Consider the following 16,613-nt stretch of genomic DNA (forward strand, 5'->3'; position numbering starts at 1 on the left):
GGTGTCACAGAAATCTGTTTACACACTACACCAGTGTTTCTCAAGCAATAAGCAATTTGTGCCACTCACAGTTTAATGATCTCTTTTTGTTATCTATAAGGGTGACATTCTTTCCAGACTAAAGTACTGTGAGCTGTGGATATAGTAAAGCAGGGGTGCCTTTAAGACCTGAAAGTTATTTTAAGGGTCCCATGATGTTATAAGAAGGTTGAGAAACAGAACTGCTTTAACCTTTTTTGCATCACTCCATACTTTGTGTATTTTATCCAGAAATGAAATAATGATGATGTGTGAAAATAAATGTACTGGCACCCCAAAACTCCACATTTAATGTTTAGAAGAGAAAAGACAAATAAGTAAATGCAACACATAAGGACAAGTTTTGTACATTTTAATGAAACCTGTAGCGAAGAAGCGCTACAGGTTCTTAAGAAGCGCTATCAGTTTTTAAATTGTTTCCTCAACTGCTGACAGCTGAGTCTCACATGGTATGGTAATATTGCAAATTCAGCCTCCATAAGTGTAGCACATGTTTTAGCAAAAAAGTTGCCACAATATTTATTAAACTAGATACAATGATTAGCGATATTAAAGGGATTCAGCTCTGCTTGGGGGAGGAAATGTGATAAAGCTTGCATATATTTTATAGTTTCCCAAACATTCCTTATTGCAAGAGTACTATTTAAAAATAGTTGTAATATTTTAACAGCTGCTCATTTTCAAAATCATTTCTTATGTCCCATAGCTGTTCAACTTTCCCTCATTTCTTGCCTATGGGGTACTTCCATGTTCATTCCTCTGGTGCATAAATATTATATTTCTGCTGTTCTTTGCCAGCAGGATTTTGCTCCCTAATATTTGGTACTACAGCCCTATTATAAAACATTTCCAGCTTTGGTTCTGTTTCTTTCCAAAAATCTGGGTTGAATTTCAGTGGAACAACCACAGTCTCCTTATTTGTATACACAACAAAGTCTGCATCTTTCATTCCTGTTGAAGCCAGCTGGCATTGTACCTGAGTATAATAAGCATGATTTGGTTTCAAGACATAGGAATCGCCTTTCACAGCCAGGCAGAAGTCTCGGTCAGCACAGGCCTCCTGTATTGTGTGATATCTGTGTTTATATGGACACTTCACCTCTAAAATGCACACATTTTCTCCTGTAATCTTATCTTTTACTATCCCATCTGGACTTGCTGCCAGCCAGTTCTTGGTTGGATGAATGAAAAGACCACAATCTTCTACCTGCACTTCCCTTCCTTTATTCTTTAAGGCTTGTTTCTCATAATTCCTCACAGCACATTTCTCATTTTTAATACCCCAGCTCATAGCTGCTGTTTGCACTTTAGGCCCTGTGCCCAGAATGGCCTTTAGATAGGATTGGGGAATATCAGTAGTTTTTTGATTAGCAAATCTGCTATGAGATATCTGATGTGCCATGGATGCTGTAATACGATTCTGACGCCACTTGTGCCAATCTGGATTATTTCTCTGCCCTCGAGTGTGGCTTTCTATGCTCTGTATATCTTTTTGAGACAACTTGGCTTGGGCACTAGTGTCCGACACCCTTCCTGACTGGGATGAAGCTTCCTTAGGCAACAGTTTGGAATTTGCAGCTACTTTAGAGGTTTTAAGATGCTCACGTCCATCAGTCTTTTTCCTTGCACCAGCAGAGCTGGATCTGGTTCTTTGTGTCATAGGCTGAACATCTCTTCTAACCAGAACTTTAGGTGGTTCACTGGCATTCTGTGGTTCTTCACATCTGGATGGTGCTGGCACACTGTGTGCCCTTTCATGAGAGGGTGTTCTACCAGCAGGCAAGTTGCTGGGTGTGCGGTATGCAGAAGATGTAACATTGTTTGCTGCTCCTGTGTTCTTTAACTGAAGCTTTTTTTCAGGTAGCCCCATGATTATAACTTATGAAGTGGAATACCTGTAGAGAAATAAAATACATTCTGTTTAGTTTACTCACTGTACAATCACCTAACAGACTGCAAAATTGTTGAGTTATGTTCACACTGGCCACAAATTGTGGTGTGGTTACCGCTGCCTTGGGGGGAGACATTGCATGTAGCTTCTCCCAGTGGCAGCTCCTAAGAGTGAGTGATACCAGTACTCCTCACTGCCGCTCGCTCTCGAATGTGCAGACGCTGGTCCTTTAAGAACCAATGCAGAGTGACCGAGCCGCACGGGATTGCTTGATCCTGGGGAAGGTCTGAACCCACACTTAGTGTGTATCCAAGCACAGAGGAGAACCCATAACAAGCAGAAAAAGGGTCTCACAGCTCGAACACCAACTAAAATCTTTAAATATGATAACAGATGTGCCTCACACTGGGTGCACATGATGTCTGTATAACAGCGAGTCCAGGATTTGCATCCAGCTATAACATATCCTGCAGAATTTACTTGAAGTAAGGCTTTTCGTATGCATAATCCCATTATTCTGTAGAACCACAGCTTGACAGAATGAAGGTCTAATCATGGCATGGTGACTAACTACTGAATGTTTCTAAGAACTCAAAGAAAACAAATGATGCCAAGAAAACAGTTTCTTCTAGTATGTGGTGGTCAGTAAATCTTAGGGTAACATGCAAACTATTCAAAAGTGGCTTAAAAACAGGACAGGCCGATTAGTAGCATTGTGCTAACTTCTCCATGACTTAAAGGCATTTTTAAGAGTAATCAGTTACAGCAGATTACATATTTCCTTTACTTCAGTTTTTTTAAATGATTATCCTTACCTAACTGAAAATGTAATGAAGAGATGCTGCATCAGTGTATTGAATGCCTGGGCACAGTAACCTGCTGTAGTTTCTTCAGTGCAGGTGCTGACAGAAGAAACCACTGAGCCTCCTCCTGGAACAAATATTATTTGTTAATAAACTGTATTTATATAGCAACAACATATTAACTGGAGATGAACATTAAATAGGGGTTGCAAAGGACGGACAGAATACAACAGTGAAACAATGACACAGGAGGAGAAGAGATCCCTGCCCCAAATAATTTACGATCTAAGAGGAGGGGGAAATAGCACACCAGAGATGAACGAAGCTCCGATTCAAATTGACTTTACATTATTATTAATAAAAAGGATTTATAAGGTGCCAACATATAATGCAGTGCTGTACATTAAATAGGGGTTGCAAATGACAGACAAACAGTGACACAGGAGGAGAAGATATCTACAAAATATGTATTAACTTAGAACAGTGAATCTCAACCAGGATTCCATAGAACCCTAGGCTTATTCCAGAAGTTGCTAGAGTTCCTTGAGCAATGAGAAGTTTGAGCTCCTCAGATCAGTTTTGGTGACACCAATGACCAGCAATGTAAGAATAATTTTTACCACTGACCATCATGCCAATATGCTGGGAGCTGTGAATAAAGTAAATATAGCAGGTGTTCCCTGAAGACCTGAAAATTATGGTATAAAGAGGGTTGGCTTAGAATGAATGCTATGATGATCAGAAAATAACATTGATGAATGGAATAGAAACAGAAATGCATTGCATAGTCAGGGTACATACCCCATGTAGTGTTGGTCGAATATCTCACTATTCGATCGAATAGGGAGATATTGTTCAGGTGGTCGAATGACAAATTCGAACACCATTAAAGTCAATGGTGGGAGAATTTGGGTTATTTTTAGGGACTGTAAAGAACCCCAACAGCAATCGGGAGCAAAGCTGACAGCTCCGCTACCCTGATTGCTCTTGCAGCCCTTTACTAATTGTATGTGTTCTTGGATAGAGTGTCCCTTACCAAGAACACAGGAGTCCTGTGTACCTGGATATGAAACTCTATCCAGGAATAGGGATAGTGCTCCCTGATTGGCTGAGGAAAGCTTTCCTCAGCCAATCAGAGAGCACTAGAGGTTTTAAATGGGGCGACTTGTTCCCATTTAACCTCTAGTGCCAGGGATCACACACTGTTCTCAATGAATGTGTCCAGCCACGGCCGAATTCATTGAGAAGATCTCCGGCACTAGAGGTTAATTAACCTATAGTACCGGGGCTCGCAAACTGTTCTCAATGAATGCGGCCAGCCACGGCCGCATTCATTGAGAAGATCCCCGGCACTAGAGGTTAATTAAAGGACGCTTGAGCTGTCATCAAGGTTTACCTTTCCTCAGCCAATCACAATGCACTAAAGGTGACGGATGAGGAGACTTGTCCCCATTAACCTCTAGTGCCTGGGGATCCAACACTGACAGGAGGATTCCCACGGCTGTGCAACCGTGGGAATCATCTTGTCATTGTGGGATAACCTGTAAAAAAATAAAAGCTAGTAAAACAAATCACACAAATTCAATAAATTAGTTTAACATTAATTTAAATTTGAGCCGTCAAATCCCATGTTTTTCGGGTCTATCCGAATTCGAACAACCACATTCGGGTCAAATATATGGACAACCCAAATTCGAACACCAACACTAACCCCATGCAATGCTTTAGTTGTTCGTCTCCTGCTTCCTGATGACTATTATGTGTCCTGGAAGTAATCCCTGTACACCATATTATCCTGTGCTACAGAGCATTCAACCTGAAATAATGTGCTGATCATCACACTACAAAAATGTATTAAATACTATTCCTATTATCTAATACACACATACCGGTATGCATCAAACATTATTTCTTTTAAAGCCATGAAAAATAATCACCAAAGGATTTTAGTGCTGTGATTCTTGTAACACATCCAAACCATTGGGTGCCCCTACAAGTCAGAGATTGCTGGGAACTGACTCAGCTATCCCATGATCCCATGATCAGTGCCCTGCAGTGTAGGTGGTGAGTCACACAGGGATAGTGAAGCTTTTTTTGCCCTGACATGCCCAGATTCAAAGGCTGACAGCCTTTCAGTGACCACATGATAATGAATCGGTAAAAATAGAATAACCGAGAACAAACATCAGCAGTGTGTCCAGGCTTGTTCCGCACCTAATACATAACCAATGCTGATAGCTCACCACTGCCGCCTAGTGGCCACACAAGGAAACTACACACTATATACAGAGGATACAGCCATTGCTGAATAAATCACAAAACGGTGATCATAAAACAAACCGTGCTCGTCATGCTGATCATTGAAACGTCGTGACCTTACTCGCCGTGTACAGGCTTCCCGTAGTCACACAAACAACATAAACTTCTACGATCTAGCAGTGCAGCTCTCTCCATGTTATTAAACACACACACAGCACCCCCTATTACCTGATTTAGATCTGGGGTAAGACAAGGTACAACAATGCGATCACACCCAGCTCTGCCAATTTCAGCTCATGCTTCCAGCTGTACCCAGAGATTAATGCATGGGTCGTCTCACACTAAACTACTTTCATTCCTGTCTAGTTCCTGCTCTGAGGTTCTGCCCTCCTCCCCTCCCTCTTCAGTGATTCATAGTGCTACAAATCATCATAAAGTAGGTGCCTGGGGGAGAACACATCATTCATCTAATATTCACCTACTATCCAAGGACAGTCCCTGATCCACACTTCTAATTTTAAATCTGACCAACTGAACTGTACAATCCATCCATTTTCAATTTCTTTAATATCATAATGTGTTTTTTTATAGACATAATGTGTGTGCAATCAATATCACATTCTTTTACAAAGTGCCCCATGTGATCAGTGGCTGATGCCAGCTCTGCTCTACATTGGAACAGACGAAGTAAATCTTTGCAGGTCCCTGTTTGAAGGGTGGGCAGTTTCAACAGAACTAGGGGCAAGAGTAGCAGCATTCCTTGCAGACTGAAAAAAAAAAGCAAAAGCTGCATTTTTTATTTTTCAAAGTCTTTAAAATAAACTAGATTTAAGCTTTAAAATTAAAATCCTAATACAAAAACACTTATGAGAATATTCCTTAATAGCCACAAATCTTATAAATCCACCTTGTGGGCACCAAATGTCAATGCTAACCCAGAAATGACCTTGTGAAAGTAGTGACAACATTATCTCTCTGATGTACATAGCTGGTAATGGGAGCAGAGCTTTGGGAAGGAACCTCTCCACAGTGCTTGTTGGGGAATACCTCATGTTTAGAAGTTTCAAGGCACATAGACCACTGGTGCTATGCATCTAGAAGTGGCAAACCAAACTGTGGTTCTTTTTTTCCAGAGGAGCGGCCAGAAGCAACCTTTGGGTTCCAGAAACTGGGCCACAATCCATCACAACTACAGCTGCATGCAAATGTTTTCATAGAATGGTTCCCAACGTTACCATTTATTCTCTAATATTGGGATGAGTCTTTCTTTAAGACAGGAAGGAAGTTATTCGGTTTCTCAAGTTCTGCTTCCTAGTAATATATGAATATTAAGATATTTCATAAGGCCTTTCTTAGGTATAACTATTAAATGTGAAAGTGACTTGACATCATAGTGGAATGTAGTTTGGCTTTAGTATAGACCAGGGGTAGGCAAACTCTGGCCTTTAGGCCAGTAGTCTGTTCCGGCCTAATCCCAGCCGGCAGGGGGCAGCAACCCTCAGCTCCAGAGTCTTCTTGGTATGCCTCCCTTCCCTATTTACCAGGGCCGGCGTTAACACTTCCGCCGACGGGGTCATTCCCTCAGTTTCCTGGCATAAATTTTGGATCACAATTTCAATAAAGGGACTGCAGTACACTTTTTGGGCCACTGATGTTTTGCTGCCGTTGTTCTGCAGAAACAGCTGTTAGGTCTTGCTTGTTAAACTAAATACACATTAAGACGTCCCTGCTCCCTGGAACTGTGCCAGATGTGTGCGGTGCCGCCAGAGGAAGGCTGGCCTGTGTGTGAAAGTGAGTAAGAAAAAAATCCAGAATTTTCGAAAATCCCGCGCACCTCAGGTTCAGGGGTTGCCGGATTTTTGATTGTCACCCTACTGACCAGCGGGAAATTTAAAACCAGAAGTATTTTTAAATGTCAAATATGCCAATTTGATATTTAAAAATACTAAATTAATCATACCGCCAGGGGGTGGAATACGCGGGGTACCACCATAAAATCAGCCTGTTTGTGGATGATGCTCTACTGCAGAGGTTGGCAAACTCCAGCCTTTATGTCAGATACAGCCTAGCCAGTAGCCCATTCCAGATTAACGGCCCCCTGGTCGATCAGCCCAATCCCGGCCAGCAGGGGTCGGCAACCCGCAGCTCCGGAGCCACATGCAGCTCTTGAGCCTCCTTGGTATGCCTCCCTTCCCTATTTACTGCGGCCGACGTTAGCACTTCAGCCGCCGGAGTAAGGGGACATTCCTTCTCCTCCGTATGCATTGCAGAGGAGAGGGATTTCTCTTTAGGGGCACTCCTGGTGGGGGCGGAGCCATCAGTGAGAGAGAGAGTCCGGCCTAGTGTGCCTTCCTGACCCCCTAAAATGGCCTAGTAGCCAAAAAAGTTTGCTGACCCCAGCTCTACTGGTTCTATCCAATCCAATAATATCCCTACCTAATCTTTTACCTACTCTAACCACTTTTGGAAAGATATCTCTCCAAATTACCCATTACAAATGTTCAGCTCTAAATATTAATCTACCAAACTCACTAGTTACCCACCTCAAGGAATCCTTCCCTTTTCACTGGGAACAATCAAAATGATTATATTTGGGAATATATATCACAGCTTCTTATGAACTGCTTATTATAGCAAATTATCCTACCTTGATACATCAGACCAGACTGCTTTTGGAAACCTGGAAAAATCAGATATCATGGTTTGGGCATATAGCGTCAGTGAAAATGTCACTCCTGCCTAAATTTTTATATCTTTTCAGGGTGCCAATACCTATCCCTCCCCATTATTTTCATATAATTCAAATAATGATTCTCAATTTCCCAATCTGGGGAAATAGTAGACCACGCATTTCTAACCAACCCTGTTCCAATTCAAGAAAGATGAAGGCCTTCCTTTACCTCATATCTACAATTATTTTATAGCAGCACAATTAGCTAATCTTTCAGTGTACCATTCTGAAACAGATACACCTATATAGCTATAGAAGAAAACAGATATATTTTAGTTTTTGATGCTACCTGTTCCTATTTACCAAGCCCATTTGGTACAGAAAAATTTCTGTCCTATTATAAAAAAAAAAAAAGATTTTTCAGTCTTTGATACCTCCTGCTATTTACCAAAGAAGCCCGTTTGGTACAGAAAAATTTCTGTCCTATTATAAAAAAAAAAAAAGATTTTTCAGTCTTTGATACCTCCTGCTATTTACCAAAGAAGCCCGTTTGGTACAGAAAAATTTCTGTCCTACTATAAAAAAATACAGATATTTCAGTCTTTGATACCTCTTGCTATCTACCAAAAGAGCCTGTCTGGTACAAAAAAATGTCTGTCCTACTATAGAAAAAATACAAATATTTCAGTGGTTGATACCTCTTGCTATTTACCAAAGAAGCCCGTTTGGTACAGAAAATGTTCTGTCCTATTTTTAAAAAAAATACAGATATTTCAGTGTTTGATAACTGTTCCTATCTACCAAAGAAACCGTTTGGTACAGGTGCATTTTTGCCCGAGTAAGTAAAAGATGAGCGGTAGACGCAGGGGATAGCATGGCGTTAGGCTACCTGCCGCATCTGGCAGGGGGCATACTTCCCGGGAGTCCGCCACTGCAGGACAGCAGCAGCAGGAAACTGTTGGGAGGCAGCAGCACAAGTTGTTATACAGGTCTGAAATGTGTGCGGAGCACCAGTACGCTGGTAGATGTATTGAGAGGGCGGAATACAATCATACAGCCACGTCATGTGGAGAGTATTGTGGACTGGGTCCCAGGGGCCTCAAGTGCAGCAGGCTCTTCTTCTGCAGAGGCAGCAGCAACCAGCAGAGCCGTGACAGGAGCAAAGACAAGAGTTAGCGTGGCTAATGTGCCTGTACCTCCCAGGGACTCTCCCTTGTTGTTTGACAAACAGCCTGAGGATCTGTCAGTGCGACTTTCAGTGCAAGAGGCAGACTTTTAGACCCTTGGAGAGTGTGGTCAGCACTTGCTGGGTGAGGGTTCTGGATCAATGGCTGCATTGGCAGAGGTTGGCCTAGATGAAAATGAGGATGATGATGACCGTGATGTCACCTGGGAACCACCGATGCGTGTAAAGGCCAGCAGCAGTTCCAAAACAGATGTCGAGGAAAGGCAGCAGCAGACTGGGGATGAAAGAGGCCACAAATCTGCCTCATGTGAGTCCTAAAGAAGAGACAGAGGAATGAGCACAAGGAGGGGAACAGTCAGAGAAGATGTGACCGTCGGGGAGGTGGAGCTGGAGCAGATGTAAGCTGTGTACCGGGGGCTTTCTAGGATACAGCGAAGTCACAAACAGGGAAGACAATGTGGACACCAGCTCAAATAAAACAAAACGTATTTTACTGAGTACTATAACAATAAACAAACTTCCAAACAATAAGACAAAGAAAATACATTACATACACTCATCCCAGAGGACAGCACAGTGCCCTTGTTCAAAATTGGTTCTTATGACCTGCCACACACATAGACCCTAACTTACTAACTATTGCAGGTCTAATCTCAGTCTCTGGTATTTCAGGCGCCAATCCTATAATGCGGTGCGTGCACGATTTTACTGACCCGGGTCTTGTTCCTGGATCCAATGATGTCTTTAAACTCAATAACAGCAACAAGTCTCTTCAACAAACATGAGGTCCTGCAAGACAGACAGCGCTCTGTTCCTCAGCTGCTTTCAGCCTTCCTGGGAAACAATCCTTTTCCTCTGGACAGGATCTGCCTTGGACGGTGGTCAGCCTCACTCAGCCACAGCTCCTGAGACGCTAGGAACACGCTGACCCTTGGATGCAAGCGGATTCTCTTTCACACACAGTCCTTGCAAGATGTCTGCTCTCCTGCTTCCTGCTTCCTCTCCTCAGAACAACCACACCTCCTAACAATATACAAATACTGGCCACTTGTTTAGCTGTGCTCAGAAACAGTGGCATCTTGTGGCTAAAATGCAGAACGACAGTAGTTCTATATTTTGTTACAAACATTGAACACATGTGCTGTTTTCTCAATCTCACACAGACGCAGGGCACCTAGCAGACGCAAATGCAGGCAAAGAAAAAGAGCAGCAGAGTGGTTGCATGCACCTCTCCAGTGTGGTCTTTTTTCACGTTGAAAGACGATGACGGGTGTGTAGCAATCTGCATCCTGTGCCACAGACAGATCCGCAGAAAACAGACCCGATCCCATTTAGGTACAACATCCCTGCTTTCCCACATGCGCAAGAACCACAAACCAAAGTGGGAGCAGTACTTGTGTTCTCTTGAAGGAGGTGCAACCACAGGCAGATCCGCAGAAAACAGACCGGATCACATTTGGGTACAACATACCTGCTTTCCCACATGCGCAAGAACCACAAACCAAAGTGGGAGCAGTACTTGCTTTCTCTTGAAGGCGGTGCAACCACATCATCATCTCTTCTTCCACCTCAATTGACTCCTTCTCCACCTCCAACTGTAATTGCTACTACATCAGAGGAGGTTGGTGCCAGCCAGACTTCTAGCGCCGATGAAGTATCAGCTTCTAGCTGCAGGCTTTGGTGGCGTCAGACGACGTTTGTCACTGCAAGATGGGTACTCCAGTGACCCCTTCAGCTCCCCTAGCTCCCAGTCCCATCAGCCACTATACCGGAGTTCTTGCAGCTACTTGGCCTTGCAGCTACTGCCATGCAGCATTGTGGACTCGGTTCCCTTCCGTGACCTGATGGCCTGTGCCGAGCAGCGGTGGATTATACAAATCAGGCATTACTTCTCCCGCACAGATGTGCCCAGTTTACATAGACATGTAATGGATAACCTCTCCCGGGCATTGGCATTCTCGGTGTGGTGCATGGAGGCAGCGGGGCCCTTGGTACAGCCACACAACTGAGCTTTTTTACCAGTGACCAGTGGCTGCAGATGGAGACACTGTGCAAGGTGATGGCCCCCTTTGACCAGGCCACAAACGTTCGGAAGCGGTCAGGCTGGAACGACGTCATACCCATCATCTTTCTGCTTGGTATTACCCTGTGTGGCCTGATAGAGAGTGGATATGGGAGAGGAGGGGAAGAAATGAGGGGGGGAGAATGAGGGTGACATTACACTCTATAGCTCACAGCCAGCATCAGAAGGAGCAAGAAGGGACACTGGCCAGTATCAGGAGTTTCAAGAGGAGGAGGAGGTGGAAAATGATTATGATGATGATGATGGTGAGGGAGATCATGTTGGGGCTGCTGGACAGTACCCGTCCAACCCGCATTTGTGCTGTAACACCCCAGGCATTGTGCGAGCGATGGAACAACAGAAACTACTGCAGAAGAGGAGGAGGTGGGTGATGAGGAAGATGTTTTGGCGCCTACAGAGGGACAGGAGGAGAATGAGCCCAAGGAACCCATCTTTCATTTGTGTGTCCACATGTTGCGATGCCTATGGTGGAACCCCACATTTACAGCATCAAAAACCAGGATGATTACTGGCTGGCCACCCTTCTGGATCACCGCTACAAAAACATAATTGCACAGTTTCTACCCAACCTGGCGCAAGAGAAAGAAAAGGTGGCCCGCCTGAGCAGAATACTAAGCGACTGGCTGTGTGAGGAGTTCCGCACACCACATTCCGCAAAGGGAACTCAGGCGGACACTGCCTCCACCGTATCCTCCCGTAGCAGCAGCACCAGAAGTAGTGGCAGCAGGCCGCACACATCCAAAAGTCTAGGCCAAGGCAGGGGGGATTTTCTGGATGCCTGGTGAAACCTGATGCCGGCACCTCAAACAAGTGAAGTGCAGGGCCATAACCATCGAGAATGGATGAAGCGCATGGTGCATGATTACGTTGGCTGTTTTCTGGCTGGTGGTGGTGTTGACGACAGAAGTTATGAGAAGGATGCCTGTCCTGACAGTAGTGACGCCATTCATTTTTGGGTCAACAGGCTTGAAATCTGCCGACAGTTGGCAAAGTATGCCATCAATCTTCTTTCGTGCCCGACATCTAGTGTTCTGTCTGAAAGAACCTTCAGTTCCGCTGGCAGAGTGGTCACGGACAACCCATCAAAACTGTTGCCGGAAAATGTCAATCGCCTCACCATTTTTGAAAATGAACGAAAGGTGGGTTACTAACAACTATCATATCCCCACTGCAGATGTCACTGATTGACTGACACCGGGACTCACTGGCCAACCAAGATGCCTCTGTGAACCCGCACTGCTCCTGTGCTGAGTCTGTGGTTGGCTATCACCAACATCCTGTCAGCTGATCCTGCCTCGGTAGAATTTTTCCGCTAGTTATCGCAACGTCCAGGGGTGGCATTCATTGCCAATGTCATGCTTGCTATTGTGCCAGCTAGCAATATACTTTACATTTCTGCTGCTTCAGGGAGGCCAACAAACTGCAGATTAAAACCCCCAGTACTGCCAAACTGATAGGTACCATTGGCTTTGCCTAATTTTTCAGCTAAGTATTGTAAGATTGAGGGTTGGCATTCATGTCATCCACTTCATGATGCAAACTAGGAATATCGTCTACCTTCCTACAGCTTCCGGCACCAGAGACCACTGCAACAGTGCTGGTGCACAAAACATCTTGGTCTGGCCCTTTTATGTTTAATCAGAAATTTCAGATATTTGTATTACACACTTCTGGGTGGCATTGACAATGCACTACACCCAGCTCTAGATGCCAGTTACCAATGCGGTCCACGCTTCGTCTCAGGGCCCACCGCCCCCTCCTGTTGCTGCTGCTGCTGCCGCCTGTCAGTACTCTGTTCACTAAAATTGTACACTTCTGGGTGGCATTGGCGATGCAATACACCCAGCTCTAAATGCCAGTTACCAATGTGGTCCCCACCCTGTCTCAAGGCCCACTGCCTCCTCCTCCTGCTGCTGCCGTCTGTCAGTACTCCATTCAGTAAAATTGTACACTTCTTGGTGGCATTGATGATGCACTACACCCAGCTATGGATGCCAGTTACCAATGTGGTCCCGGCTCCCTCCCAGGGCCCAACGTCTTCTCCTGCTGCTGCTGCTGCCTGCCAGTACTCCATTAAGTAAAACTGTACACTTCTGGGTGGCATTGACGAAAGCACTACACCCAGCTCTAGATGCCAGTTACCAATGCGGTCCCTGCTCCCTCTTAGAGCCCACTGCCTCCTCCTCCTGCTGCTGCCGTCTGTCAATACTCCATTCAGTAAAATTCTACACTTCTGGGTGGCATTGACAATGCACTACACCCAGCTCTAGATGCCAGTTACTAATGCGGACCCCGCCCCGTCTCAGGGCCCACCGCCTCCTCCTCCTGCTGTTGCTGCTGCTGCCTGACAGTACTCTATTCACTAACATTGTGCACTTCTGGGTGGCATTGATGATGCACTACACCCAGCTCTAGATGCCAGTTAGCAATGCAGTCCCGGCTCCATCTCAGGGTCCACCGCCTCCTCCTTCTGCTTCTGCCTGTCAATACTCCATTCAAAAAATTTGTACATTTCTGGGTGGCATTGACGGTGCACTACACAAAGATGTAGATGCCAGTTACCAATGCGGTACCCGCTCCGTCTCAGAGCCCACTGCCTCCTTCTGCTGCCGCCTGTCAGTACTCCGTTCACTAAACTTGTACACTTCTGGATGACATTGATGATGCAGTACACCCAGCTCTAGATGCCAGTTGCCAATGCAGTCCCTACTCCTTTCCAGGGCCCACTGCCTCCTTCTGCTGCCACCTGTCAGTACTTCATTCACAAAAATTGTATTACACACTTCTGGGTGGGATTGACCATGCACTACACCCAGCTCTCCATGACACTTACCAATGCGGTCTCCCTGGCGATAGCTGACCAGAGGCCACACACTGCTACTGCTCTCGCTGACCCACGCTCTGTCTCTGGTGCTCCATCCTTTTGCCTATTGTCACTGTGCTACTTCTCACAACTTTATAGGTGGCATTCTTTCACGTCATTCAGGCCATGATGCCAGCTAGCAATGCAGTCTCCTGCTGTTTTGAAGGCAGAGACTGCTGCTAGTGGGTTGAGTTCATGTGTAGTGCCACCCTTTCCCAATGTCCTAATGTTTATGCTGCCTTCTGTACACTGTCCATCACGCAAAAATCCTATTTCCCTGCTGTCACTTTGCCTGCCATTTTCTGAAAAACCACAAGGTCTTTTGGAACTTTTATATTGTTCCCCTGTTACCACTGTTCCCCTACCCGTACCTAGCAGATTTGATGGTTCTACAATGCATAGGGGCTTTGCTAATAATGTTTAAAGTCGGCCCATTGGCTTTAATGGATATCACAAAACCGGTTTGCCGAAATTTTGCGGACCCATCGGATGTTTAAGGGAATTTTTGCAAGATTGTCAAAGTCCTTCTTGCTCATCCCTTTTGCAGACTACTATCCAACCCCAAAGGTAATATACCAATAATCTACAGTTCTCTATTAACTGGTACAACATCTAAGTCTCACACTTACATATATAATAGTGAAACAGAACTACAATCTAAAATTGACCCTAAGATGTGGTTATAACATCAGATATAGGATAACATAGCCAGATATCATTCCAATAGCAATGCTACTAAAACTAACTATAAACTATTAATGCGTTGGTCTATGATACCTGCCAGACTTTGTAGATTTTCAGCCATGTCCTCCGGAATGGATTTTAGAGGATGCTCAATTAAGGAGGATGCTCAATTAATACAATTCATTTTTACAGCAACTAAACAAATGCTGGCTAAAGCTTGGAGCTCAACTACACTAACAGTAACACAGGTGAAAAGAAAAAATGTCCTGGTATCTAACAAATGAGAAGATGTATGCCATTCCACAAGACAAACATGATAAATTCCATAAAATATGGGAATTTGCATTACATACTTTTTACCTCCTGAGTTTGCTCGGCCATTAACAATTTAAATCAGAACCACAAAATAAAACAGAACATTTGCGGATTCACAAAGTAGATTGTGATACTGTGGCTTTTCTCAACCTCACCGCAACTGGACACCACCCACCCTCCTTACCCTTGTTTCCTATTCCTCTGCGTGTTATTTGAGTCTTTGAGTATATTAGAAAAAAATATCAGATTCTTCTTGATATGACTTGGATTAAATAGGAAGACAAACTTCTACCATAATTTACCTTCTTTTCATGTTGAGATATTACCTCATCATCTACCAAAGACTATATTCCTGATTCACAAAGCATATAAAAAACCTGAAGAACTGACTCTCCTAAAATGATCATTTATTTTTTTTTAATACTCTGTACTCAAAATTGTCTTTATTTTTGAATTTTTATTCTGATATATTCTATATACTTTATTTTAATTGTTATTTGTTACATGTTTATGCAATAAAAAATAATTGAAACTTATCTAAACAGAAAACCATACTAATAACAAATAAACATGAAAATATTATTCTAATTTCTATTCTAAACATGATTTAAAAAAATGTGTTGCTAGTGATTTTGAGCAATAAAATGGACCTGTAGATTCATTGTTTACATTTGTCCAGCGTATATGTTCCATGAGATACAAGCGGTACCTTTGGCTCAATCCTTGCTATTTTCAGTTATGTCTAACTTTGAATCTTCTTTCTCCTTCCCTTTCTCTTTTAGGTAAGGCAGTACATTATGTTTGAAAAATGTCTCCAGTCTGATCTCTGTTTCTTCCCAAAAATCTGGATCAAAATTTACGGGAACAATGGTAGTTTCTTTACGTGTATGGACTAATAGTTCCCCATAGACTTTGTCTGTGATAGCCAAGATGCATTACATTTGGGTGTAGCATGTATGGTCACTCTTTAGTAAATAACTGTCCTCAATCCAACTCAAGCAGAAGGAGCGATACCTGCTGCATTTCTTTATTGTGCTATCCGGATATTTGTATAAGCACTTCACCAACAAAGGCCACATTTCTTTGGAATGTCTATCCATTACCCACACGCATAAACCCACCAACCAGGGCTTTTCTGGATGTCTAACCACATCATATTTTATCATTTGTACTTCATTTTTGCAATCTGATTTCATTTTTTTATACTTGTGAATAGCCTCAATATCCATAGACTTCATCCATTCATAGTCTGGAATAATTTTTCTACCCGAACTAAGAATAGCTCGTAGTTGGTATATTGGCATGACCTTACCTGTGTTTTTTGCAAACTGACTATTAACAATATCATGTAGTGTAGTGTAGTGTATCATGTAGTTTCTTTTTTAGGATGTTCTGGTCGTCGTTTTTTTGGACGTGGTCTGCGATTAAACCTTTTGAGATAACTCCATTGAGAAATACTGTTTTGTTTTTTAGGCCTGCATCTTATATGGGTTTTGCTATTATTTGTAGTAGCAGGATCAGGCTTACTTTTGTCTTTTTGTTTTTTATTAGTCTCATTTGTCTTTAGTTGAGTCCTTTTTTTCTTTTTATTCTTTTTTTTTGCTCTTTTTTTGCTGTCTGTCTGCACTTTTCTCTGTGTGGTGAAGGAAGGTTTGCTGTCTGCCTGCACTTTGTTATGTGAGGTGAATACAAGTTTGCTGTCCGCTTGCACTTTTCCTTGGGTAGTGAAGGCAGGTTTCCCGTCCGCTTGCACTTTGCTCTGGGTGGTGAAGGCAGGTTTCCCGTCCGCTTGCACTTTGCTCTGGGTGGTGAAGGCAGG

The 16,613-nt window shown here is 43.5% G+C and overlaps 1 protein-coding gene across 6 annotated transcripts; it reads right to left on the reverse strand.

Annotated features, from left to right (window-relative positions):
• Positions 1-376: 376 nt before the first annotated feature.
• Positions 377-9,802, reverse strand: LOC140328617 (uncharacterized). 6 transcript variants are annotated; one of them, XM_072408373.1, is made up of 3 exons: positions 9,563-9,802; positions 2,746-2,860; positions 377-1,934 (listed from the first exon to the last, which is right to left on the reverse strand). In XM_072408373.1, the coding sequence occupies exon 3, from the start codon at positions 1,907-1,909 to the stop codon at positions 791-793; it is 1,119 nt and encodes a 372-aa protein (XP_072264474.1). In that variant the 5' UTR covers positions 1,910-1,934; positions 2,746-2,860; positions 9,563-9,802; the 3' UTR covers positions 377-790. The 6 variants fall into 6 exon arrangements, with proteins under 6 accessions (XP_072264474.1, XP_072264475.1, XP_072264470.1 ...); XM_072408374.1 differs by lacking the exon at positions 9,563-9,802 and adding an exon at positions 9,483-9,503; XM_072408369.1 differs by lacking the exon at positions 9,563-9,802 and adding an exon at positions 5,221-5,377.
• Positions 9,803-16,613: the final 6,811 nt, after the last annotated feature.

The sequence above is a fragment of the Pyxicephalus adspersus genome, chromosome 4, assembly GCF_032062135.1.
Source record: "Pyxicephalus adspersus chromosome 4, UCB_Pads_2.0, whole genome shotgun sequence".
NCBI lineage: Eukaryota > Metazoa > Chordata > Amphibia > Anura > Pyxicephalidae > Pyxicephalus > Pyxicephalus adspersus.

Coding starts and splice junctions, on each gene's coding strand:
- LOC140328617 (XM_072408373.1), bottom strand. CDS start 1,909: ATGGGGCTACCTGAAAAAAAGCTTCAGTTAAAGAACACAGGAGCAGCA.